Source organism: Leptinotarsa decemlineata, unplaced genomic scaffold (genome assembly GCF_025532065.1).
Source record: "Leptinotarsa decemlineata unplaced genomic scaffold, Ldec_3_MD MMD2_tig00026340_RagTag_RagTag, whole genome shotgun sequence".
Lineage (NCBI taxonomy): Eukaryota > Metazoa > Arthropoda > Insecta > Coleoptera > Chrysomelidae > Leptinotarsa > Leptinotarsa decemlineata.
The window spans coordinates 5,033,494-5,061,050 of record NW_027412694.1 but is presented as its reverse complement, the minus strand read 5'-3'; the positions used below and the strand labels follow the sequence as shown (position 1 = coordinate 5,061,050).

General features: G+C 34.9%; 1 protein-coding gene across 2 annotated transcripts; it reads right to left on the bottom strand.

The window, feature by feature from the left end:
* Positions 1-1,575: 1,575 nt before the first annotated feature.
* Positions 1,576-24,798, bottom strand: LOC111509945 (uncharacterized). Of its 2 annotated transcripts, none has more exons than XM_074183482.1 (4): positions 24,336-24,798; positions 12,956-13,101; positions 8,495-8,604; positions 1,576-1,954 (listed from the first exon to the last, which is right to left on the bottom strand). In XM_074183482.1, exons 1-4 carry the CDS (start codon positions 24,581-24,583, stop codon positions 1,829-1,831), a joined length of 630 nt encoding a protein of 209 aa, XP_074039583.1. In that variant the 5' UTR covers positions 24,584-24,798; the 3' UTR covers positions 1,576-1,828. The 2 variants fall into 2 exon arrangements, with proteins under 2 accessions (XP_074039583.1, XP_074039584.1); XM_074183483.1 differs by having other exon boundaries at positions 12,956-13,086; positions 24,336-24,791.
* Between the last annotated feature and the right edge of the window lie 2,759 nt (positions 24,799-27,557).

Below are 27,557 nucleotides of genomic sequence, written 5' to 3'. Positions count from 1 at the left end.
TCACACTCAGAAGATTCATTACTTGTCCATTTATGCAACTCAAACTCTGCTAATTTGAGTAAAGCAGTTAGTTGTGATTCGAGAGCTTGCGCATATTCGAGAGTCCCACAACTTGTTACAATGTCGTCAACAAATGAAAACGTTATAGGAAAATTAGAGCCTTCAATTTCTGCGAGATTCAAAAACGTTCGAATTTTTTAGGAATTGTGCTGATGAAACTCATTAAGTCACAGTATTCAGTTCATATTCCTGAATAAGGTTGATTACATGAGTAACGCCAAAGAACTCTGATAATGCTTGTGATCATCAGCGACTATAATATGCCGATACATTTGGCGAATATCAGCGACCAATGCTACCGCGTTTATACGAAACTTTAACAGGGTCATTTTGAAGTTTAGAGACGATCAATAACATATTCAGAGAGATTGCTTCCGAGGTTTTTGCCGAAGCATCAAACAACACGGAGTTTAGTACTAACACTTTCCGGTTGTATAATATAATGTGAGATACAGTACGATCCAGATTCGATAGTCTCTTGCAGAGGTGAAGTTTTAGGGAAGAAATGAGTGCACTAATAATCGACGATATAATAATAATAATAATAATACTTTTATTGCAAAACGACCATTACAGGACACAGCAAACGTCAGGTACAGGTTTAAAAAAGCAAGTTAAAACATTATTTACAATGTATATAAATCGGGGGGATGAAATATTGAAGTACAGTACAAATCTTAAAATGTTAAAATAGTATTCTAATACAAAAACAAGAATGTAAGTATAAGCTGAATTTTAAAATCTGAGAAACACAATTGAAAGAGTATCTAAAACTAATACACGTTATTACATCCAACAATTAAAATAATTATAGCACTACTGCAGTTTCGTCCTATATGGACATTCTCAAACTAATACAATAAACTCATTTAGTTTTAGTTTATTGTATTAGTTTGAGAATGTCCATATAGGACGAAACTGCAGTAACGTTAGTTACAATTAAAAGTGGTAAAAAACATGAAATTTTCATTTCCCTTTTATGACAGAACTCCTGAACCTTTTCAGACTTTTGATATCTTTCAGTACTTGAGGTAGTGACGCGTATGCTTGATTTTTTGGTAGTGTGTGCCTTTCTCATAATAAGTTGATTTATGGTAAGGAACAGATAGCACATGTACTTACTATCAGTAACAGTAACTTACTATCAGTAAGTGACACACACATGTGACACACACACACACACACACACAATTTGGTGAAGATAAAAACAGCGACACTTTAGTTGTCGATACTACTAACAGGAAGGGTACATGAACAATTAATTACTTACCGGAATTCTACACTATTCACTTTTATTGTTTGATTTTGTAAAAACAAACCGTGCACGGTTTCACCTACGTAAGCAATACGAAGAAAACGTATTACCATATTCACGATTGAATAAGAAACAAACAAAAATTTAAAACAATATAACCTATCTTTAATATTCACTTATTCCGTTCTGCCGTTAGATGTTGGAGTAGCGTTATCATCGGTAGAAATTCTTCTCTATAGAATAATAAAATATGACTAAGCTAATTTATATATTTTTATTGAACTGTAATATATTGTTAGCTCATTTCAAAATGAACTTAATGACTCTTAAAATACATTTAACAATTGATAGTTTCGTTTGTTATTTCAAACAAAATAGACTACAATGTATCTGATACCAAAAGGTTAAGTACAGAATAAAAGTTGAACAAAAATTAGTGGTAAGTCATAATGTTTTGTATGAAATTTAAATTGAAATTAACTCTACTTTGGCAAAATATAACATGTATCTCACTCAGTAATAAATATTTTGTATGTCATCATTGATCATTATATTCGTGTTAATATTTGGAGATTTTGCTGCCAGGAAAATCTGTCCTTCATAATTTGTACATTCGAAGTCTTCGGTTAGAATTGTCCTCTGAAAATAAATCAAAATTTCGTTATCAAACATATGAGTATGACATAGTTATTGAGCAAAATTTTCCAGTAAAGATAGAAATTTATCATGCTAGAATTGCAAAAAACTAGTTGTATAGTGAGACACAATAAATTGAAAATATTTTTTGACATTTCCATGAGAAGAACATGCGTATGAAATCATTTATCTTTTCTTGGAATATTTTCATACAAAAGAGAGAATTCTGATGTCTCGCTGAACTCAATGGTACTCAAGATGATCACAAAAATAAATTAACCATTACGACTTCGTGATTGAATATGCAAATACAATTTAACGTAAGTTATAATATCCTGTCAAGATCCTAATCTTTCGATCAGTATTCTCATGAAATGATTTGCTCATATGCCTTGAGGGTGGATCAGAGCATGTTCTGAATACACCAGAAGTGTAAAACCTCAATCGACGTTATTTTTATAAATCAAATTGGAATCATAGGGTGATGAAATAACAGTTTAGATTGTCTCCTGAAGACGACACTTTGGATGGTAAACTCCAGCGTTTGAGAAAAATACTTTTGTTGTTTATACAGGGTTATTCAAATTCGTTTCGGTACATGGAGATCTTGTAAACGATAAGAGATAGAGTGTCGGTTAAATTGTGGCAAAGTTGCTTATTTTAGATACCTATTCAATGATGTAAAAAAATCGAATATAGCTCTTTTGGCTCTGGAGATAAATTGGAAAAACCAAAAAATCCCAAATTATTTTTTTGCCTATATCTTCTTTATTCGCAGACATATTGAAAATCTGTCCACATTTTGCTATTGGCACTTGATGTGAGGTATCAGAATATGTCCATGAATTTTTTATACCGGGTGTCATCTGACTTGCGCCCCCCCATCTTTGAATTTTTAAACACGGACCTGTATTTTTTGTATCGTCGACGTTCACTTCATACTGAGAAATAAAATTTTATTTTATATTTCGGGATATTTCGGTGATATTTGATTATAATTGGGTGAATTATTCCCTTTTAAATTACTGCCCTGGATATTGGTTGACCAAGTTAAATATAGCAACTTTCACGTCTCCCTATGTACTGTAGAGTTTTTAGAGAGTTTTTTTTTCATTTTTAGGTGGCTATTCATATTTTTTCATATTTCCATTGCTCTGAGCGTTTTCTACAATGAACTTCGAATAAAAAACCTTTTATAATTATCTGAAACATATCTACAACAAAAATATATTATATGTGTTTTGATGTGCAGAAAAAGAAATGATAGCAATAATAACATCTGAAACGAACACTATAATTGTAATGAAAATTAAAATAAAGTAATTTATATACACAAAAAAATTAATGGTGCAATAAATGGGCCAATAAGATGGCCTGCAAGATTTTGGACTATTTTTTATTAGGAACATTGAAAAATAGGATTTACGCTGGCAGAGAGATAGAAAATGTGGAAGACTCGAGATTGAGGATTTCGAATTATTTCGCAACGATGCAGCAAATAAGTGTATTGAGGGCAATAAATATTATGAAAATCCGAGTTCAAAAATGTTTCGAAATGGAAGGACTCCAATTCGATATTATTTTTTTTTGTGTATATAAATTACTTCATTTCAATTTTCATTACAATTATAGTGTTCGTTTTGGATGTTATTATTGCTATCATTTATTTTTCTGTTTTTCTGCTTATTAAAACACATATAATATATTTTTGATGTAGATATGTTTCAGATAATTATTTTCTTATTCGAAGTTTATTGTAGAAAACTCTTAGAGCAATGGAAAAAATATGAATAGGTACCTAAAAATGAAAAAAAACTCTCGAAAAACTCTACGGTACATAGGGAGACGTGAAATTTGCTATTGTGTTCTTATTCAACTCAGTCAACCAATTTCTAGAATATTAATTTAAAAGGGAATAATTCACACAATTATAATCAAATATTACCGAAATATCCCGAAATATAAAATTGAATTTGATTTCTCAGTATGAATTGCACATCGACGATACAAAAACTACAACAAAAAATACAGGTCCGTATTTAAAAATTCAAAGATGGGGGTGGCCCAAGTCAGATGACACCCTGTATAAAAAATTCATGGACATATTCAGATAGCCCACATCAAGTGCCAATAGCAAAATATGGACAGATTTTCAATATGCCTGAGAACAAAGAAGATATGGGAAAAAATAATTTGGGATTTTTTGGTTTTTCCTGTATATTTCCAGAACCCAAAGAGCTATATTGGATTTTTTACATCATTAAATATGTGCAACGTCTTCGATTTGAAAAGTTCGCCGCAAGTTATTTCCCACTATGAAAAGCACAAATTAATTTCATTTGGTCAATCCGACCATCCCATAGACCGGTTTCGATGTACTTGCCCCATCATCAGTACCGGGTATGGCCTCTTCAGAACGGAGTGAACCGTCTGATTATCACGACCTACAAAGTCGTAGGTCTCCATGAGAGGCAAGGGGTAAGGTGTTTTCACCTAAACCCGGAGCATGTCGTATGCACCTCTCCGGAATATCAATCATCATTCCGACTCCCACCCCGGAGTATGTGTTTGTGGAGTTGTTTCCTGGATTTGGCTACAGGTGGCGCAGTGGACATTCCACTGAATCAACTGCAGAAAGAGTTCATGACTAGCTGGAATTAAATTTGTGAACTGAAGAAGATCATCCGCAGAGATTTGCAGCTGCCTTCCATTCGGCAGTCCATTCAGTCGAGGAATGAGAGAGTTTTCGAAAAAACGGAAACTCACGAAAACCCGTTAGTTAGGGAAGCCACAGATTACGCTGTAGACGACCCCTCCCGATATAGAAGGCCCCGACACTCTGTCGAATGAGGCCCTCATGTCCCCCGTTAAAGGATGAATAACTTTTTCACCCATCCCACCCCAGCCAGGTAGGGGTATCCCGTGAAGGGCGGCACTGATGTCTAAGGACGTCATGCCGTCACCCATCAGTCATGTACCCATTGGTCCCTCTCAAGGCCAATGATCAGCCAAAAGGGTAGGGGAGCTGGTCTCCAAACCTGAATGAAATTAAGATGGATTTCGTCTGAACTGAAGACGCTTGGTTAGTTTGGTTGTAATACTCAGACGGTTCACTACGTTCTGAAGAGACCATGCCCGGTACTGAAAATGGGCCCCGAAATGGGGATCCGACCAACCGATAGACAATCCTGATGATAGTTCATGGGCAATTTTAAAAAAATCTTTGGTGCCATGAAAAGAATAAAAGTTGTAGGTACATTCAAAGCCTCTGAGATTTCCCTTATTTCTCGATAGACTTCAGTCGCCCATCCTTTGACATAATCTAGACCAGGGGTGGGCAAGTAGTTTAGGTGGGGTCCGGTAAATGTGGGAAAATTTTAACGAGGTCCAGAAAAAACGACTGATAAAATTAAGTGCTAACTATGTATTATTTTGGTTTCAAATCAAATTCTGAATTATAAAACACAAGACCTAAAATTATTGTGAGAAATTACACCGACGGTGTAAGTGCTATGGCGTAGCAAGGTGCCTTTTACAGAAGTTCAAAAAGAATGTTTTAATATCAGCAGCAAAAATTTCCATTTTTCGTGTATTACTTCTCGCTGATAATGGAATACTTGGAAATGCAGCGACATCTTTTTTTCTTCTAAAAGTGCCGTCACTACTTCTAACATACATTTTTTCACCATCTAAGAATCTGAAAATGGTTTCTGCCGTTTATCGAGCGTCCAGCACACACGTAGCGCTGCTTCTGTGGATTTTTCTTGCTCGCTTATGCAACGAACTAGTAATTTTGTGTTTTATTTTTGTGAGAACTGAGATTGAAGTTTTTCTTAACGAGCCTTACTGCCAAAGGGAAAGTTTTTGAGAAATTGCTGACGAGTTGTTTCGTAGTGTTGCTTCAAATTACCACTCTTAACAATAGCGACAGTTTTATTGCATATAAGGCACACTGGAACCGCTTGAAGCCTATATTAGGCAGCGTAAAACAATATTGTTCAGTCCATTCTGCCAGAAACCTCCTATTTTCACTGTCCACTTCACGCTTTTTAGAATCCATATCAGCATAGGTACGAAAATATTATGAAAAAGCGAATAATCACAAAACAAATGAATGGTTGCTCCGCGGTTTGCGCTACAACTGACAGTCTGCTTCACACGCCCGCACCCTCGAGTTTGATTCTCACTCGCGCTTGTTTCAACAAAACAAAATAGTGGCAAACGCGTACAAACACACATACACACAGGGTGAATAGGAAACTAATATAACCATTCTACAATAACGATTACCTACCAGGTGAAGTTACAATTGGTGTTTCTGTTTTGTGAATTCTTGAGAAGCAATGGTTTATATGCTTCGAGAACGCATTGAAATAGTGAGTTTGTACTACCAGAATGGAAATAGTGTTAGAGCTGCTGCCCGTATGTTCAATGGTAATCATACAGAAAGAAATGTACGACACAAATACGTTTCGGAATTATTGAACAAATTTATGGAAACTGGATCATTTACCAATGAAAAGCATAACGGTTCAGGAGTTATCAACGATGGCGCTATTTGTACTGTAGTTTTAGGGCACGTTGTAATAATGGAAAATTCGTAATCTCTTACGAGAATCAGGAATCAGTCGTACAAATGTTTTCAGGATCCTTCATAAGTACAAATTTCATCCATATAAGATTAGACTACTTCATGAATTGAACGAAGATGACTTCGATAGACGTATCAAGTTTTGTGAAAATCTCACTGAACGAATCAACTTGATTAGAATTTCTTGTAATGTAAATCATTTGTTTATCGGATGAATGTACGTTTGAATGTAGAGGTTAATCGGCAAAATTCTCGATATTGGAGTGATACGAATCTTCATTTATACCGTCAAGGTCATACCCAACGATCTCAAAAACTGAATGCTTGGGCTGGAATTTTAGGTGACCACATCATAGGACCTTTTTTCATCGATGTTAATTTGATTAGTGATAAATATTTGGATATGTTGGATAATCGAATAATCAATAGGGTAATTGAAGGGGATATAAATTTATTCGAAAACAAATAGTTTTTCAGCAGGATGGTGCACCTCCTTATTATGGAGCTTCAGTGCGACAATTTTTGGATGATCATTTTTCTGGTCGCTGCATTGGCAGAATAGGTCCTACAGAATGATCACCAAGGTCTCCGGATCTCACTTCTGTAGATTTCTTTCTATGAGGTCATTTGAAGTTTAAAGTGTATGACATAGAATCAACAACATTAGAAGATTTGAGAGAGAATATTATGAGACATTGCAGAGAAATAACTCCCGAGAATCTCTCATTTGTAGTTGGTGGAAACGTTTTTGAACATTTCCTATAGACATTTTTTTCTTTTCATTGTCGTCATCAGATTTTGATTCAATAATTGATAAAAAATATCTTTTTCTGATATATTGCTTCCAAATTTGTCTCTAGAACGAATATTTCAAAATGTGGCCTCCTGTATAATTGTTGACTTGTTTTTTATTTTTCCTGCAAATCATTGTTTCAAAAGTTATTCAGGGTGACTCGTTTTCAACTCAAATAATTTGTAGCTCCCGAACCATAAGCTTCAGATCATATATTTTATACTTTTTTGAAATCTGCTCATCATGGAGCCTCTGATAATGCGAAACAATATAGGGTGATATATGTTTAAAATCTGTTTTTCCGTTAATCAGTTATCGCCCTCATACGAACGACAACTCTCCGAAGTTGAGAAACTTGTGCGAGCTAAGGACTATCGAGGCCTTACCTTTTAACGTGTGATTCCTATTGTTGACAATTTTTTTTTATTTTTTCTGAAGATCATTGTGCCAAAAGTTATTCAGCGTGGCTCGTTATAAATGGAATGCACTGTATATATTTATATATTATGGACTGTCAAAATTGCAACTGAACGCCCAAAACCTTTAGGGATAATCGCCATTGTCTAGATCTAAATTATGCCAAAGGATGAGCGACTAAAGTCTACCGAGAAATGAGGGAAATCTCTGTCAGAGGTTTTGAATATACCTAAAACTTTTGTTCTTATTATGGCATCAACTATTTTTTTAGAATTTTGCCCAAGAACTATCTATCATCAGGATTGTACTAGCTATTTTTCGGCTTTCTCTTAAATACTAAAACACATCATTGTGTGTCTTATTACTATAAAGAAGTATGTTTCTGTATCATGTAGTCCACTTTCAATCTTCTCTTGCAAGAAGTTGTTTGACCTTCACTTTGAAAGTTCTGTATCCCACCTATTTCGGGGAAAATGACTAAAACCTTGCCAATTTACTGTGAATTAGAGGTCATAACAAGGTATTCAGTCTTGTTTAATCAATGCCATTTTGCAAAATTTGAGTTATCCTTCACAGAACCATAGATTTTTTTTTTAATTATTGATACCTAATTGGTTGGACACTGATTTATTGACGGTTTACGTACTTCTATAAGTCAGTCTTTGAACTCTCCAAATAACGAGTTAACAATTTTGAACTTTAAGTTCATATTGCGATTTGTTCAGATTTTACTAATACCTACCGGAGATTTTTTGTGTGATATACAAAACGTGCAAACTTGGTGCCTGTTCATATTTGAATTTTCCTCCTCCATCGTTTTAGCTAGTCGTATACAAGGTTGCTCTATAGGCCCTGAAAAAAAAAAAGGATGATCAATCATCCTCTCTCAAAAAAACATATAGAGCTTATGTCACAACGAGCCTCCATTAACCATTATTGTAAAAACCCATTATGAATAGTTATTAAAATATTATGAAAATTCTGATGAAGCTGGTCGTCTCACCCACTTTAAGATGATCCAACACTGTTACCTTCCTTGTCAACATAGATTAATATTGTAATGAAGAACTTCAAACAGATGTAAAAAAGGCAATGTTCTAGTTCACCCTGATAAGTAATTGTGTAAAATCATTTTTGTTCTTTTATATTATTCGAGATTAGAAACCTCTTGAAGCGGCGAAGAATCATTTATAGTGTTTAAACAATTTGTATGGTATTTATATGAAAATATCATATTCGCGAAAATTAATCGAAAGTTTTGAAAGATCAATTAATGCAACAACAGTACATTAGATATTCGCGTAATGACTATGTCACCAACGCTATTTATGTTATACATTATCAGTGGATGTAAAGCGACTGACCGATACTCCAATCCATTAATTCTTTCAACAATACATACCTCTAAATAAAACTAGAATAAATTATTACGAAACAGTGAATATTGAAATGCATCCATTAGTTTCCTCTTACAATAAACTATCCAAAAATTATATTGATTGGATCGATATAAATCATAACTTACATGATGTAGCTGTTGTAGGAGAGGACAATATATTTGTTAACGTTAATAATGGTTTTAGCAACACATGATGAAGAAATGTGTTCTAACCAGTCAAAAATTATGCCTTTAAACAAGTTTTTCAACAAAAATCATATCGATGGAATATCCTTATATAATAACAAAGCATCTCCTCATTCATAATAATATGAAAAAAATTGTTGGAAATTTTGGAAAATATAATAATAATAATCGGTTTTATTCATCGAATAATTACAAATGAAACAAAATGGAACACTCGATGAAAGGCGAAGTTCAGCTTGTGACGTTTTTCAACTCAACCTAGCGGTAACATAAAAAATCAGAAACTTATCAAATAATAATGTCTAGCACCACTTTTTTGTGTTTCTCAATGAAATTTTCGACTTTTTACTATAACCTCAAGTTAGTAAGTACTTTTTATCTATTGTTTTACAATTTTGCTTCAATGTTATCAATTTATTGTAGATGTCTTAATGGGAATAAACATTCTCGAAAGCTCGACGATATAACAAAGAGTATTCTTTAAACAACAGCCCAGCAATTTTGACTGCATCCCCAACATTATTCCGTATTTCTCCTTAACTAGTCAGTCAAGACTACCCATCGCTTCATATATATATATATATATATATATATATATATATATATATATATATATATATATATATATATATATATATATATATATATATATATATATATATATATCGAAAGTGCTTGCATATATAATAAATGAAAGTTATAAAGCTTCAAATCCTTTTTGTGACATATGTTAATATTAAAATTTTATATATATATATATATATATATATATATATATATATATATATATATATATATATATATATATATAGAAACAGAAGTTAATATCGGACATAGCACTCAAGAAAGTGGCAAACCATAGACAAGTGTTTCGGGCTTTTGGCCCATCATCAGTATGGTGCAGCCAAGTGTAAGGATGGGCAACACTTGGTTACCAAAAGATAGAAATACAAATGCACGGAGCCACCAACAGGAGCCAACCGCACATTTGTGCTTTCAGTTGATAGATCTCGTGTTCACAAGAAAACTATCAAAATCACCACGGAGGCAGCTATAGCTACCTGCGTGACATCCGGGTCCAGGAAATTATACAAATATGAAAGTTATTGAGTGTCTTGATATAGAAACAGAAGTTAATATCGGACATAGCACTCAAGAAAGTGGCAAACCATAGACACGTGTTTCGGGCTTTTGGCCCATCATCAGTATGGTGCAGCCAAGTGTAAGGATGGGCAACACTTGGTTACCAAAAGATAGAAATACAAATGCACGGAGCCACCAACAGGAGCCAACCGCACATTTGTGGTTTCAGTTGATAGATCTCGTGTTCCTGGACCCGGATGTCACGCAGGTAGCTATAGCTGCCTCCGTGGTGATTTTGATAGTTTTCTTGTGAACACGAGATCTATCAACTGAAAGCACAAATGTGCGGTTGGCTCCTGTTGGTGGCTCCGTGCATTTGTATTTCTATCTTTTGGTAACCAAGTGTTGCCCATCCTTACACTTGGCTGCACCATACTGATGATGGGCCAAAAGCCCGAAACACGTGTCTATGGTTTGCCACTTTCTTGAGTGCTATGTCCGATATTAACTTCTGTTTCTATATCAAGACACTCAATAACTTTCATATTTGTATATATATATATATATATATATATATATATATATATATATATATATATATATATATATATAATCTAGAAAGGTTAATGCAGTCAAGCTGCTGGAAAATAATTCCATGAAAATCAAAAAATAAATAGATAAGTACTTTTTGATCATTCCCATATTGATTTCAATTTAAGAGCCACCGGTAGACATCTGTTTCAACCTATTGGGCATCGTCAGTACCGGGCAGGCGGTCCTCGATTGAAGACAAAATGAGACGAAATCCATCTTCATTTTGTTCAGGTTTGGAGACCAGCTCCCCTACCCTTTTGGCTGATCATTGGCCTTGAGAGGGGCCAATGGGTACATGACTGATGGGTGACGGCATGAAGTCCTTAGACATCAGTGCCGCCCTTCACGGGATACCCCTACCTGGCTGGGGTGGGATGGATGAAAGAGTTATTCATCCTTTAACGGGGGACATGAGGGCCTCATTCGACAGAGTGTCGGGGCCTTCTATATCGGGAGGGGTCGTCTACAGCATAGTCTGTGGCTTCCCTAACTAACGGGTTTTCGTGAGTTTCCGTTTTTTCGAAAACTCTCGCATTCCTCGACTGAATGGACTGCCGAATGGAAGGCAGCTGCAAATCTCTGCGGATGGCTTCATTCCGCACGAACCAAGGAGCATTCACAATCATCCTAATTAACTTATTTTGTAACCTTTCCAAAATGGAAATGTTGGACGGAGCCGCTTGTCCCCAGACGCCTGAAGCGTACATGATGACAGACTTGAACATCGTGTTGTAGATCGTGATCTTGTTTTTCAAACTCATTTTAGATTTCCTGTTGATCAGAGGGTATAGTCTAGCTATTCGACCCTCGATCTTGGATTTGACGTACATAATGTGCGGGTTCCAAGTGAGCCTACGGTCTATTAAAAGACCGAGGTACTTTACTCGCGCCTGCCAGTCAATCTCCCTTCCAGAGATTCTCACTTTTCTGGCCGGAGAAGATAGTAATCTTCCCATGGTTATCGCCTGAGTCTTTTCCGGGTTTACTCGGATCTTCCAATCGAGGTACCAGCGCTCGAGGTCGTCCAATGCACGTTGCATGTAGACGACGCCGAGCTCCCGCCTCATGAAAGACGAGAGTAGAGCCGTGTCATCGGCGTACAGGGATATCTTCACTCTTTCGGACCTAGGCAGGTCGCTTGTATAGAGCGAATAAGACAAAATGAGAAAAACCAGGAAATTACTTGATAAAAATAGCTGCGTAAACGCAAGCGAAACATAAGTGGAACCACCTATTGGTGTGACACCCAAGTCAACTTGCCAAGTTTTTATGTTATTTTTATCCACATGTTTCTAGAAATTATATGAAATCTAGAAAGGTTAATGCAGTCAAGCTGCTGGAAAATAATTTCATGAAAATCAAAAAATAAATAGATAAGTACTTTTTGGGAATGATCAATGAGCATGAATTATAAATTCAGTAGATAGATGCTGACTCGACAGGGATCGAGATAAATATTGTTGAACCATTTGCAAGTAAAGGCGTATTATATTCACCTGAAACAAAAGGTATTTACAAAAATTACTTCTGTCTCCGTCGAGTACCTGTCTGATGGTTTTATCATTCAGGAGTCAGTTGTCATATTCACAATGTGCTGCTATATATTACAAATAGAGGATGAAAACTAATTAATACAGTTCATTGTATGATTTCCACTGTAAAGGGTTTTACAAAATCCGCAAAACGTTTTTCACTATACAATAGCTTCCTCAACAAAATTCATCAAAATTGGAGCTTCCTTTCTTCAAGACGGGTACCTCATTTCGAAAGAGCTGATAAACGAAAATTGGTTACATATTATTATTATACTTATTATCATTTTATTTTTTATTTTTTTACAATAAATTCCATACTCCAAATACTATCGACTAGTCTACACTCCTTGAAATTTGGGCTCGAAACTGTCGAAATAATTGATAATAAATATTTTTTCCTACCCACCTGCTATGAGCTGCGTTCCCAAATGTGATATGTAACTGGAAGCTAGTCGGAGTGTCTCTATTTTACTCAATTTTCGATCTTTCGGTTCAGTTGGTATCAAAGTCCGAAGAGTGGAAAAAGCCGTATTCACGCTGAAACAGTAGTTACTTAACTTAAATGAAAAGAAATTCATCATAAAAACATATAATATTCAATTTCTTAGACGAACTGAAGTTCATCGTATTCTTGAAAACCCCGAATGAATAATGGTAGGTACTTGAGAAACTATAGAAATTAAAATTAATGGAAAAAGAGGTCAGATTTACTACCAATTGAATTCTTCCTTTCGAATTCTTGGGTTTTCCACTAAACGAGGAACAATGAAAGGCAGATAACACAGGTCTGCGAAAAAAATTTTTTTTTCAGCTGCACGAGATATTTTTACTGAATTATATGTTTAAAGTGCGCTGATTTCAAAAGTGATGGCCATTTTTTTCTATCACATAAGGATTTTTTGCAAATTCAAACACAAAAAATTGGTTAAAACACTCCTTTATTCAAAATTTTCAAACAATAAATATTTTTTTAAAGCAAACGAAACATTTTGATACATATACTTATTCATATTCTTTACGAAACCTCTTCTTCTTTTCCTTGATACTTTGACGAGTCCTTTTTCGATTTCCATCTTCAGTTTCTCGCTTAAGCAGCCAACAGTAGTCAGCAAGCATAGTGACATCCCATCGCCCTTGGTACCTTCTCTCAATATCACGAACATCCTGGGGAAATCGTTCCCCCTGCTCTTCACTGTAAGCTCCCAGGTTTTCAGGAAAATAGTCTAGTGAGAGTGTAAAAAATGGACCTTCAAGCTCATCTAGCAGCGTTGAGCTTCATATGCTGCTAGCATCAGTTGCACAATGGTTTTATAGTTAGGATCCTTAGTATTTCCCAAAAACTTTCGTACTACGTCCTTGAACGATACCCAAGCTTCTTTTTCCTTATCATTCATAGTTTCCACAAATGAAGGGTCCGTTAAAAGTTTTCTTATGTCGGGGCCGGTGAAAACTCCCTCTTTCAACTTTGCTTCTGATAGATTCGGGAATTTTGTACATAAATATTTGAAACAGTCTCCATCCTTTTGCAGCGATTTTACAAATTGTTTCATCAACCCCAATTTGATATAGAGAGGGGGCAACAAAACCTTTTCTGGTGGTACCAAGGTAGTGTTTATAATATTTTTCTCTCCAGGTTTTATCTCAGGATGGCCAATCACTTTTTTTCCAGTGCTGTTCTCTGGCTCTGCTATCCCACAAGCATAAAAAGCATGGATATTTGGTATAACCTGCCTGCTGCTTCTCGGTGTCTGTACCAGTAGAAAGAAGTGCCAGGTGATAAAAGGTTTTCATTTTTTAATCTAGAACCTAACAGTTCGGCTGCATGTTTTGAAAGACATAAATCTCTTACTAAATCATTGAGCTCACCTAGCCAAAATAGTTGAGGCCTTTCATCTTCGTCAAAAGATAAATCTGAGCTTGATTCACCCGGAGGAGGCAATGTAGCTTCGTCCTCCAACTCACTAGGGTATTCATCCAAACAGGAAGGTGGCTGCGGGATAGATATCTCGGAGCTATGGGGCACTGGACGTATAGCTGAGTCAAGATTAGGATAACTTATGTTTCTTTTGTTTTTTGAATTGAATTCCTTTACGTCAACTGAGCAGAAGTAGCAGTCAGTGGTGTGATTTTTCTGCTCACGCCATATCATTGGAATTCCAAATCGAAATGCATTTTTCTTTCCCTTGATCACCAATTTTTAATTTAAAGTAGGCAAAATAAACTTTCCTTACAAAATCACTTACATTTCTCTGTTGACTTTTAATAGCGAATTCACCACATATATAACAAAAACTGTTTGGAGAAATAACACAACCCCTTGTAGCCATGATTAACAGACAACAGCACTGTTCACTTGAATATCAGTATGTCTACTTTTCTTTGTTTCAAGCGATATACACTAGGCGTCAATTGAAGGTATAAATGCAACTTAATATGCTAGAACTTATTTTGCGCCAAAATAACGGGAAAAAATTGTAGCAGAGAATAAAAAATGAGAAATCAAATCAAAGAAGAAATGATTACCGCTATTTTTCTTTAAAAATTATGTGCTTAAATTTTAGTTTGCATATTATAATTGTGTAAAAGTGTACGTCATTTGACTTGTCTCAAACATGTTAAAACATTCCCTGTCTCACCAACAGCTCAGGTGGTTTTTCTTCATTATCAAATAAAAGTCACATAGGTTTATTACCAATGAACATAAATACTACAATATACATAAAAACTTATGTGATATAATAATTTGAATAATTTTTCTGTTTTTGGGAGGTCAAAATCTGTAAGAAAATGTTAAAAAATCCTATGCAGTTTTTTGGTCGCAGACCTGTGTAATGTTTCTTTTGAAACAGTTCCTATAAATTCTATAGGTACAGGCTGCACAAGCCATTGTTTAGTTGCGGCAACTAAAAAATTACAATAATTGAATAGAACTGGCCGATACTTGATGAAAATCCATATTATCCATGAAAATCCATATACAGTGTGACCCATTTAAAATGGAACCACCCCTGTAGAATGTGCATTTTTCAATCAATCTCAATTTTTTTTTATTGAAATATTAAGCATGAAAAACTGTATCTTGACACTAACTTTCACAATTTTAGTTTCATTTTCAAGGCACTCTATGGTTTTTTTTGTTTGTCAAAAACGGCAAAAGTTTATTAGGCAATTTCTGTTTTCAAATTTGACTACACCACTGGATTCGTAGTCGTTATAAATCAAAACTGTCAAATTTTCATTAAAAAATATTTGTTAGCAACGAAGTTACAACAACTTCAATTTTGGAAACAAAGTATTTGTTTGTAATTTTTATTCAGATTATAGACATATTTGAGATCTGACAACACTGTCATCACCAAGTAGAACACCAGTGAATTTGTACAGTGAAAATCCGAAGTAAACAGCTCAATGCGTTCTACAGTTATAACTCCTGAAAATATGGTAATGTGAGAGATTTGTGGTGCAAGCGTTTTGTAATAAAAATCTTACTACGCCACTGGATTTGTGGATAATATTCCCTTAAAATCATTCATTTGAGTGTAGGTTACGAGAAGTGAAAATTAAAATAAAAATTGAATTGAATAACAGAAAATTAAAAGTTCATTTTCTAGTTACGCAGTAGTAGACCAAGTTCAGAATCTCATGTCATGGGATCTCCCAATTGCGCTTTTACCAAATCTTGATGGAATCTTGAAGTATTAATGGTCATACTTGTAAGCTTTTTGGAAGTTTCCCAATAATAAATAATAGTACTTTTGTAACAGCGCACCTGGAAAATCACATTTAATGAGATTCTGAACTTACTCTACCTTCTTCTATAGCTGATGAAAACAAAATGTATACAAACAAGTTTCAAAGTATTTATTCAACAATTAATTGCCATTAAGAAAAAACTGATACTAAAATAAACATTGATTTAAAACTAAACATTCAAATTTTTGTGACTTCTACCAAACCTCCATTAAGTTCAATACATTTATCGTATCTCTTCCGAATATTGTTTACACTATTTCTTATTTGTTGAACTGTAATTTCGGCACAAGCTTGTCGTATCCTTTGCATGAGTTCAGTTCGATTCGTTGGTCTTGTTCTGTATACTTTTTGTGTCAGAATACCCCACAGAAAAAAGTCTAATATTGTTAGATCAGGCGATCTAGGTGGCCATTCAATTAAGTCACTACCTCGTCCTATCCAATGATTTGGAAACTGGTTATTTAGCCACTCTTTAACAATCCTCGAATTGTGCACGGAACAGCCGTCGAGCTGAAAATATAAATTTACTTGTTCCGCAAGAGGCATTTCATCTATTTCGTCCGATAATTGGTTATTTAGAAATTCCAAAAAATTTTGCCCGTTTATGTTTCCATCAAAAAAATATGGACCTATTATTCTATTTTGTACTATACCACACCAAACGTTAACTTTTTCGGAATATTGACTTTTACAATTTATGATCCAGTGCGGATTTTCCGTAGCCCAATACCGAGCATTTTGCGATGAAACTACCCCATTGGTGCTGAAAGAAGCTTCATCACTAAACATTATGCAGTTTAAAAAATTTCTTGTATTCAGGTACTCGCCTTGTGCCCACAAACAAAATTCCATACGTTTCACTTCATCACCTGCCTTTAAAGAGTGAATAAATTTAGGTTTAAATGCTCTCATTTTGTTTTGTTTAAGACATCGTCGAATAGTCTCTCTCGGTAAGTTTAAATCCAAACTGGCGACTCGTAAACTTCTGTTTGGGTGGTTTCTAAAATAATCTAAAACAGCACCTTCGTTTAAATTTCTTCTTCGGTGATTATTTTTTAAAATATGTTTGCTGACTGCACCGGTTTCTTTAAATGTTTTGTTAATTTTACTGACGATGCTTCTGTCAATGGGAAGTCGATTTGGATGTCTGTGATTAAATATCCTAGCTGCTTCTCTTTCACTATGATAATTGTCCCCAGAAATTCTCACAATTTCAATTCTTTCTTCTAATGATAATTGCAAAGCCATTATTAAATGCACGTAACTAACAACTATTATTTTATTTATGATTAACTGTCAAAATCACAGCCTACTGTTGATTTATTATAAAACCTTTGCATAATGAGTTCAGCTTCCTCAAATTATTGATATCTCCTCTAAAAGATTGTTTTAGCTGAGTTATGAAGAATTTACAGGGAACAATTTTTGTCATGCTCTCTGTTTTATTATTGAATAAATGATTTCCATGCTTTAAATCAATTTGATTTTAGCGGCTATGCGGAAGAATGTACTAAGTACTGCATAACTTGAAAATGAATTTTTAATTTTCTGTTATTCTAGAATACACTTCTCGTAACCTACAATCAAATGAATGATTTTAAGGGAATATTATCCACAAATCCAGTGGCGTAGTCAGTGTTGTCAGATCTCAAATATGTCTATAATCTGAATAAAAATTACAAACAAATACTTTGTTTCCAAAATTGAAGTTGTTGTAACTTCGTTGTTAACAAATATTTTTTAATGAAAATTTGACAGTTTTGATTTATAACGACTACGAATCCAGTGGTATAGTCAAATTTGAAAACAAAAATTGCCTAATAAACTTTTGCCGTTTTTGACAAACAAAAAAAACCATAGAGTGCCTTGGAAATGAAACTAAAATTGTGAAAGTTAGTGTCAAGATACAGTTTTTCATGCTTAATATTTAAATAAAAAAAAATTGAGATTGATTGAAAAATGCACATTCTACAGGGGTGGTTCTATTTTAAATGGGTCACACTGTATATTATAACATAATTGATACAGTTTATTATATGATTTTCACTAAAAAGGGTTTTAAACCGCGTAAACAGTTTACGCTTGAGGAAGCCACTTTATAGCGAAACACGTATCGCGGTTTTTGTAAAACCCTTTATAGTGAAAATCATACAATGAACTGTATAAATCAGTCTTAAAAAAAATACAACAATTTCGATTATGCTGTTTCTGTTACTTGAAACAAGACATACGCATGCGATGAAACGATGATATCCAGTTTGGAGCTAAAGTTAAGCAACTATTCAGTTGCTAGTGTGCGCTAGAATTTCAACCGCGACTGAAGTATTTATTCAATGAGATTAAAACGGCTGCCAGTGTGCGGGTAGCCCAATTGGCAACGGATGTATTACAAAAATCGATAGGATTAAAATTTTGCAGACATGAAATTCTTGAGTCTGTATTTAATTGCAGAAAACAAATATAGTATAACATTTAGGAATTGAACTATCAGAGAAACAACGTAAATGAAAACTCTTCTAGTTCTTCACATTTGTGATGACTTTTAAAAAGGATCTACCTACATTATCATGGAATTCACCTAGATTATGACTTTTACAAATGACACAAGATCTGTTCTGTAGAGAATTTCATGGTGAGCAGAAACGATCAATTTTATATTTTTTATCTTATGTTTGACAGTTTTGCAGATATTTCGCATATTATATCAACAATGAGGTAATTTCCGTCATAAATAAAGTATACAGTGCATTTTTTAAAGCCCCCTCCCTTTTATTTTTTGAGCGGGTCAACTCAAAAAATTGAGATTTGGGATAATGAAATTAATACATTTTGAAATGAAATTAACAGATGAAACTTTCAAGATGGCGACTGGGCCACATTAATATCGATATTTCTAGAAATATGCCTTTTTATCTGCCATATGGCAATTCCAACAACCCGATAATGTTTGTTAAGTTATTTCTTAACAAATTGTTTACAAAAACGACAAAAAATGTCAGTACGACAATGAACATCATTGTTCAGTTAGAATATCCTCATGTAGTTTTCGGTTTTACTAGTAGAAAGGTATGGTCAATTCTCGTCCATTGTGAGAAAAAATTGAAGCGATTTTTATTTACGGTGCGACGTATAACTTTCACAAGACCGAAAGAATTTTCAATGAACGTTTTCCGAAACGACCTATCTGTAAAAAATATTTCAGGGAACTTGTATCCAAATCCACAACTACCGCTAGTGTACATAACAAAAAGCCCCCAGGTCATCCGTCCATTCCGGAAGAACAGCGAGTGCAAATAATTGGTGATATAGTAGTAAATCCTCAACAGTATACTTATTCCGTCACGAATGTTCGTGAGGTGTCTCATTCTACTGTGTGGAGACTTTTGAAGAGGAATAGGTATCATCCATACAAAATTAAAATGGTACTCCAATTAACTGAATGTGGCCCTGATCGAAGAACAGAATTCTGCGAAGTCATGACGGAAACCATTGAAAGGCATCCTACCTATCTCCACAATATTTGTTTCAGTGACGAATGTACATTTTTTTTAATGGCAATGTTCACAGACAAAAGTCCCGTTATTGGAGTGACACCAACCCTCACGTTTTCCGGGAAACACATACCCAATATCCAGAAAAAATAAACGTTTGGGCAGGAATATTGGGAAACTATATTGTAGGGCCCTCTATTTATTGATCAAAATTCAACAAGGGAACTATATTTGAATATGCTGGAAACTACTGTTGACCCTCTCATCACTGAAATCGTCGAAGCGAATCCTAATGATATTGTATTCCAACAAGATGGAACACCACCACATTACTCCAGACAAGTAAGAAACTATTTGGATACTACTTTTTCCGGTCGTTGGATTGGCCGTCGAGGTGCTACAGAATGGGTAACCCGCTCGCCAGATTTGACACCTTTTGACTTTTTTTATGGGTATATGTGAAGCAAAAGGTGTACCAAACTGAACCTGCTCTAATATTGGATATACGGCAGAGAATAATAAATATTTGTAAAGATATTGACGTTACTGTGTTCGGAAATGTTCGGCGTGAAATATCGGATAGGCTGTTCATATGTCAAGAAGTTCAAGGTAACCGTTTCGAGCATCTTCTGAATTGACCTCAAGCTTATGTAGTTGACCTCATTATGTAGTTAAATGTCACTGTATTCTGGCAATTATTGAAAGTTCTGCCATTTTGTAGTAGTTGAAGATATTGATATTATATTCTAGGATTGTGAAGCATTTGTCAGGAGCTTCAAAAAGATGTGTCACCAAGACCCCCCTTTCCATTTAATTTTTTTTCTAGATGGCGCCCAGTCGCCATCTGTCAGTTCCACTTCAAATTAAAGTATTCATGCATTCATTTCATTATTCCAAATTTCAATTTTTTGAGCTGACCGGTTCAAAAATAAAAGGGGGCATTAAAGAAAAGCTCTGTATAATATTTCAGTAATAACATTTTCCAAGCTGAACGATATTCTTCAAATTGTCAGACGATATTTCAATACTCCACTGGTCATCGCCCTCATATTTTGTTTTCAAATAACCCACCACTTTTGATGACGTTTTGACTTGGCCTCTAGATGTATAATCGTGTCGGAAATATCTTCTATGGCCATTTTTTGTTCATTCTCGCTTGTCTGAAAATGATATACTCACATACAGGGTAGATCAGAAAGTTCTGAATCATAATAGAAGTGAATTGCGTGCAAATTTAGTCAATTTCTGAAATGTTTGCTTTGATTTATCAAGTTATACTATCAAAACTATTAATAGTGAAAACCCAGTATGAGTTTCAAATTAATAAAATATTGAATGTACCACAATTCAATGTGATTTGAAAGAATGTTGAGATTGTTGTTCAGTTCAGGGCCAACAATCTGATATTTCACAAAAAAAATTATATGTAAAAGAAGTAATGAAACATCGCAATTCCCACTCTACGAGTCCAATATCAACTATTTCTTCCAAATGAATTGTTACTTTTATTTCCATTTTTTATAACATGAATATCAACAAATAGGTACATCATTTTTAAGGCAACCGCTTTCTGGAAAGTTACACAGCAAATAAATATAAATATTTTCTATTTGCTGTGTAATTCTTTAACTCATGAGATCAATCGTTGGCATACAATAACCATACATGGAATGAATCATCTTATCAAATTAATCGTGTACGTATCATTCACATATATTCAGTGGGCATACTTGAAGACTGCCTGTAAATCAAATTAACTAAAAGGACAATTTGTTCAGGCCAGTCTCGACTCACCTACACTGTAGGTTAATGGACTGACACCTATCAGAAAACAACTATTTCCTGGCTAATACCACGAAGGGCGTTGGATCATATCCAACAGGTGTCAGTGCAGGAATATTCACCGAAGTATTTCCTTCATATGTTTATGGCGACACAACTGCTGGAATCGATTCTCAATTATAGGAACGGGCACACTTGCCGACCGATTTTGGGCTATTTGGTCTCTCGTCAGTGCAAGGTAGTGGCCATCATCAACTTTAAGTTGATGAAATCCATAATTAAAAATCGAATTCCTTTCAGAGTATCAATCCTCTAACCAAGCTGCAGCGAACGACAAACAACAAATTTGTCATCTCTCCATCTGCTAAAGAAGGTACTAACCAGCCGCATATCCAAAATTCGCCCAATTTCTCGTATAAGGAAAAAAAGCTTCACATATATTCAGTAGGCATACTTGAAGACTGGCTGCTGATCAAATTAACTAAAAGAACAATTCGTTCAGGCTAGTCTCGACTTACCTACACTGTAGGTTAATAGACTGACACCTATCAGAAAACAAATATTCCCCTGGCTGATACCACGAAGGAAGTTGGATTATATCCAACAGGTGTCAGTGCAGAAATCTTCACAGAAGAATTTCCTGCAAATGCTGTTTTCGATACAACTGCCTGGATACCAGACATTTCAATTTTCGCTGGAAAAGAGGATGACGTTATGATTCGATCTGATATAATAGTGCTTTTATTAGGTACTTGATTGCTTTAGGAAAATGAACTATTTATGAAGCCCATGCGTCTTGATCAGTGTTATCAGTAAATTATACATAGTGTGTGAATTAAAATGGCTACTTCATTTTTCTCTCCAGTGAAAAATGAGAAAATGGGCTTTTTCTGTTAACAAAATCATCGATATATAAATTCAAGAATGAGAAAAAAAACGAAGCTAGGAAATCACCAAAACCATCTTTAATAAGAAGCACTGTTGATAAAAACTATAAACTTGCAATCAGAAGAATCATTTCAAAAATGGTATACCCACCCTCGACAAGATAACGGGGGCGTTTAAAGAAGACCGATATACGAATCCAATGATAGGCAGAAAGAAATTGTGGAAAACTTCGAAAAAATCAAATTTCAGCTGGAAACAACTAAACAAAAATTCGCTCTTGAACAAAAATGATGAGATTATTTGCTGGAGTTGACATCACCAAGGCAGCTAAGAGAGAATAGAAAAATTTATCATCTGGATGAAACTTGGCCTCTTAAAGGATATACCGTTGGAAAGATGTAGCAAGACAAAACCTCACCAAGTTCAGTTCAAGCATTTCAAGAAGGTTGTTCTACCGAATTAAAGACGCCTTCTATAAAAGTAAAGCAACTGAGTATTACCCATTTCGGAAGTGTTGATGATTTTGTTGAGGGCGGTTTATTGATGTTTGAGTCAATGAGTTCTGGCGATTACCATGAAGATAAGAACGGCGATGTATTTGAAGAATAATTTGAGCAAATATTTGACCTCATGCAAAATTACTCTGTCAACGTGATGGATAATGCAAGTTATCATTCCAGAAAAGTTGAAACAATACCAACTAATTCATGGAGAAAAGCGGGTATCACTGAGTGGGTTCGACAGAAAACATACCATTTGATGAAAGTATGATTATGGAAGAACTATGGTTCATAGTATGTTCAAATAAAACTCATTTCGCGGAGTAATCGACAAGATGGAACAGAAAGGAAATATTATTAATCAACGTCTACCCTCTCATCATCGCGAAGTTAATCCCATTGGTCTCGTTTGAGCTCAAGTAAAGAGTTTAGTTTCAAGAAGAAACACCACATTTGAAGCAAAAGATGTCAAAATACCCTGAACGAGTCTTTGAAAAATGTTGATTTTTGAAAAATTACGGAAATGTATTGAAGATGTTATAAAAAAAGAGTACAATATATGGAAATTAGACCATTTAGTTGAGGAAATTGTAGAATCTTAAATCATAAAATTCGACGAAGATTCATCAGAACATACCATAATTTTTGCTTATACCTAACATTTACTCAAATATGCATACCTAATATTTTGAATTAAAATGTTATAACAATAATAATTGTATATATGAATTTATTTATTAGTTTTTGATTAAATACCCGAACGCACGCCACTGCAAGTATAAAGGGACCGGAACACTCATATGAAACCGTTTGTTTGCGACCTGTTTGCGATACAAAAATAGGGTGGAACCGGTAAAATATTATTAACTCGCCTATAGGTACCAGCTGTGGCAAATCATAACAAAATCATGAAATTTTATTTGAGCACCTTGATAGTGTTTTGCATTCAAAATGAGCATTCATTACTTTTTACTATTAGGAAACAGTATAGTAAGTTTCAAACTCTGTTGCCACTCTTATCATACCTAGAAATCATGTACTTGATAAAACTATAAGAATTCTGCCATTTTTAAAGTTTCAAATATAAAATTCCTTCATTTTGAAGCAAATTACCACATTTTTATTTACACTTTTGGGACCAGACAGTTATGTTGTATGTGTTTTCTTAATACATCCCATAAATAAGTACTATTAATGTTTTGTAAATATCTCCTACATTTTTAAGACACTGGTTGCAAAACTTCACGCAAATGAAGTGTTTTTAGCTTAATATTACCTATTGTATTTTTCAAAATCTAAGTTTACTATTTATTCAAATTTCATGAAATAAAACGATTCCGTTCTAGAAAAATCAAGATGATAATTGAAGTACCTGTGTGTTCTATCTCTCTCCCTCGCGTTCGCTTGACTTCTCTGTTTTACTGGTGCCAAAAAGTCTTCGGAACCTTCAACAAAATGACACGACTTTTTTCGCTTTCCTTGTTGCACATTTCTGAAATTATGTTCACTCATTTGACTAGGAAACTGCAAAAATTCCATACTGTAGTTCAAGCCGACACAAATTTCTGTCGTATTAATTCCACTTTTAATTGGCGAATTGAAATTTTTAATTGTTTTCATTCGATTAAGACTACGAACGCACTTGTCCACTGACTGGGAGGAAATAAATGAAATAAAAGAGCAACAAGTGTCTTTCAACGCCGACTATCTGAGAGGCAATTAGTCAGTTTTGATATTTGTAACAGATGCTCTGGTACGCCTACTGGTGAAAAATCTTCGTGAAGGAAGCGACTTTATTTTCATTCAAAACGCATATATACACATATGCTTTTTCTAGAATATTTTTTGTTAGAACAAATTGTTTTTGTACCTGTTTCAATATTTTTATTGAAGTGAACACGAATTTTGTTACATTTTGACGGTAGCAGTGTTGGAAATCGATAATTGACGAAAATAAAAACAATAAATACCTAATCAATAAAAAACAGGCTTGTATTCACTTTACACAGGGGGAACTCGCGATATGATCTATGGAACTTTTATCATATAAATTGAATAATGCAATAAACTTATGGGTTTTTATTCACTTCAAAATTAATTTTCTTATGTTCAGAACATCTCAATTGAAGTTTTTTTCTGAAAATGATTGATTTATCTTTTATGTTTTAGTTATCACAGGACATCTTTCTGTTCTAATACGTCATTCTTGCATAGTCTGCCCTTTCAACATTTGGTAGAGCACCACTAAACTGTCCCTTTTTTTTATGCCGAGTTCTAACTTCTCAAAATTGGAATTTTGAAATTTTTTCTCTGAACCATCTCATTTGGTATCCTTGATATCCATGGGGTGCCTAAAAACAGTCCGCCATATTGAATTTAGAATGACGCCATTTCAATTTCATTAACTACACATTACGATTTGATCTTAACAAACTTTATTTTGAAAAATATCACATGTTTTCCTAACACAGAAGCTTTTTCGTAGTGACTGGTATGTTATTCACTATGAAAAAGCTACTGTTAGCGAATTATGTGATAGTTTCGAAAATAAAGTTTGTGAAGATCAAATGGTTAGGTGTAGTTTATGAAATTACTATGGATATTCATCATTACGGCCGAATTAATCAGAAAAAAGATGCCACTTCATTTTTCGTATTCTTTTTAGCATCCTTTCATTTCATGCACGTATCAGGGAAGTGCATAAAAATAACTAGTCTGGTTTGCCTTGGATATAGAATGGCGTCACTTAGCTAACCATGCATTGACAAAATGGTTTAGACTTTCACGGCTGAGGTTTTCAGTGTCGTTGCTTTTCGAGTTTGAAAGCCGTAGATTTTTGGAATTTCTTCCTGACGTTTCGCTGACGCTAGTGGCTAGCTTCTTCAGAGGTTTAACCATCATGGGTTCCTGCTGACTACCTTTTAGGCTTCGTAAAGCATATTTATGCCTTGTCAGGTAATCAGTTGTATTTGTACCTGAATTTGTACCTGTATTCGTACCTGCACTTGAACTACAGAATTACAGAACATAGAACTAAATGCCCCCAATCAGGGATACCATAGCCGACTGGTACGGGAGGCAATAGAGATCCACAAACACACGGATAATTTTAACAGAAAAGAAGAAGCGGTGAACCTCAATCAAATATGGAACCCCATTTTAAGGAATTCGAGAATAACGAACAGGACAACAGGCAGCAAGATTGTTAATGTTCCAGGTTCAAGTGCAGGTACGAATACAGGTACAAATTCAGGTACAAATAGAACTGATTACCAGACAAGGCATACATACGCTTCACGAAGCCTAAAAGGTAGTCATCGGACACCAAACCATGATGGTAAAACCTTTGAAGAAGCTAGCCACTCGCGCCAGCGAAACGTCAGGAAGAAATTCCAAAAATCCACGGCTTTCAAACTCGAAAAGCAACGACACTGATAACCATGCATTGTCATCTCAAATAAACGTGTATGCAAAACTTCAACTCGATTGGTTGAAGAAAATTGCCTAAAAATTCTGTTGTAAGATTCGACCCGAGGTAACATACAAACATCGCGCGTCAAATGCGTTGTACTTTTAATAAAAATTAAAATCAAAACAATAAAAGGTAAACCTGGAACCTCTGGCATAAAATAAATCCAAAACCAAGTACTTTTCCGAATCATCAGAAATGCAATACTTTTCTCAACGCACATTACATCAACCTAATTGGCGTCTTCAGGAGATGAAAAGTTTGGTGGTGACCAGTGTTAACAGAAATTTGGGAAGGACGCGTGATGAAGTTGATCCGAGGGTGATATAAATAAAGCTCACGCGTAGACTCAGCAGAGCTCTTAATATAAGAGAAGGAAGATGGTAAGCGTCAGCGAGAACGAATAAAATCGAAGTCGATTACTCGATTTAAATCACCTCGACAGCGAAGACGAAGGACGTGGTAGTCGAGAAGGCCAAAAAAAAGGGCTCTTCTTCTTATTTCCATTAATGACTTCAGCTGCCAGGGCTATCCAGCCAGGAGTTCCAGAATCATGTTGCTACTACAGGTGGAGCCCACACTGAAGTGGATCTGAGTTGGACCCAAACCCCACCTGGGTTTGCGCTAAAACAAAATTCACCTGTAATTTGAAGTCAATTAACAAGCAATGTCTGACTGCATTAGAGTGTAAACACTAATGTGAGGTGATGCACTACGGTTACGTGTATGGACACTACGATCAGGTCATGGTTAGCTTTATATTGGATGCAATCAGAAATTTGGATATGGTTTGTATGTTAGATGGTGATATATGTTTGAAAAAGATATCGTAGAAGGTAAGGGGCTGCATTGTTGAAGGAAAGATGCTGAGAGAGGCATGAAGCATTTGTAATATTGTGAGAATTGTTAGGGCAGGCAAAGAATATATGTAGGACAGTCTGTATTTCCCCACAATCGCAGTGTCGCCATCAACTATCTTAAGTTTGTGGAGATGCGCTATAATGATGGAATAATTGCTTCTAATTCTGCACACATTGACGATTTCTTTACGAGAACAAGTAGCCAGATCCTTGAACCATGGAGTTTTCTAAGGTTGTGGTACAGAGAAAAAGTAAAGTTTGGCTT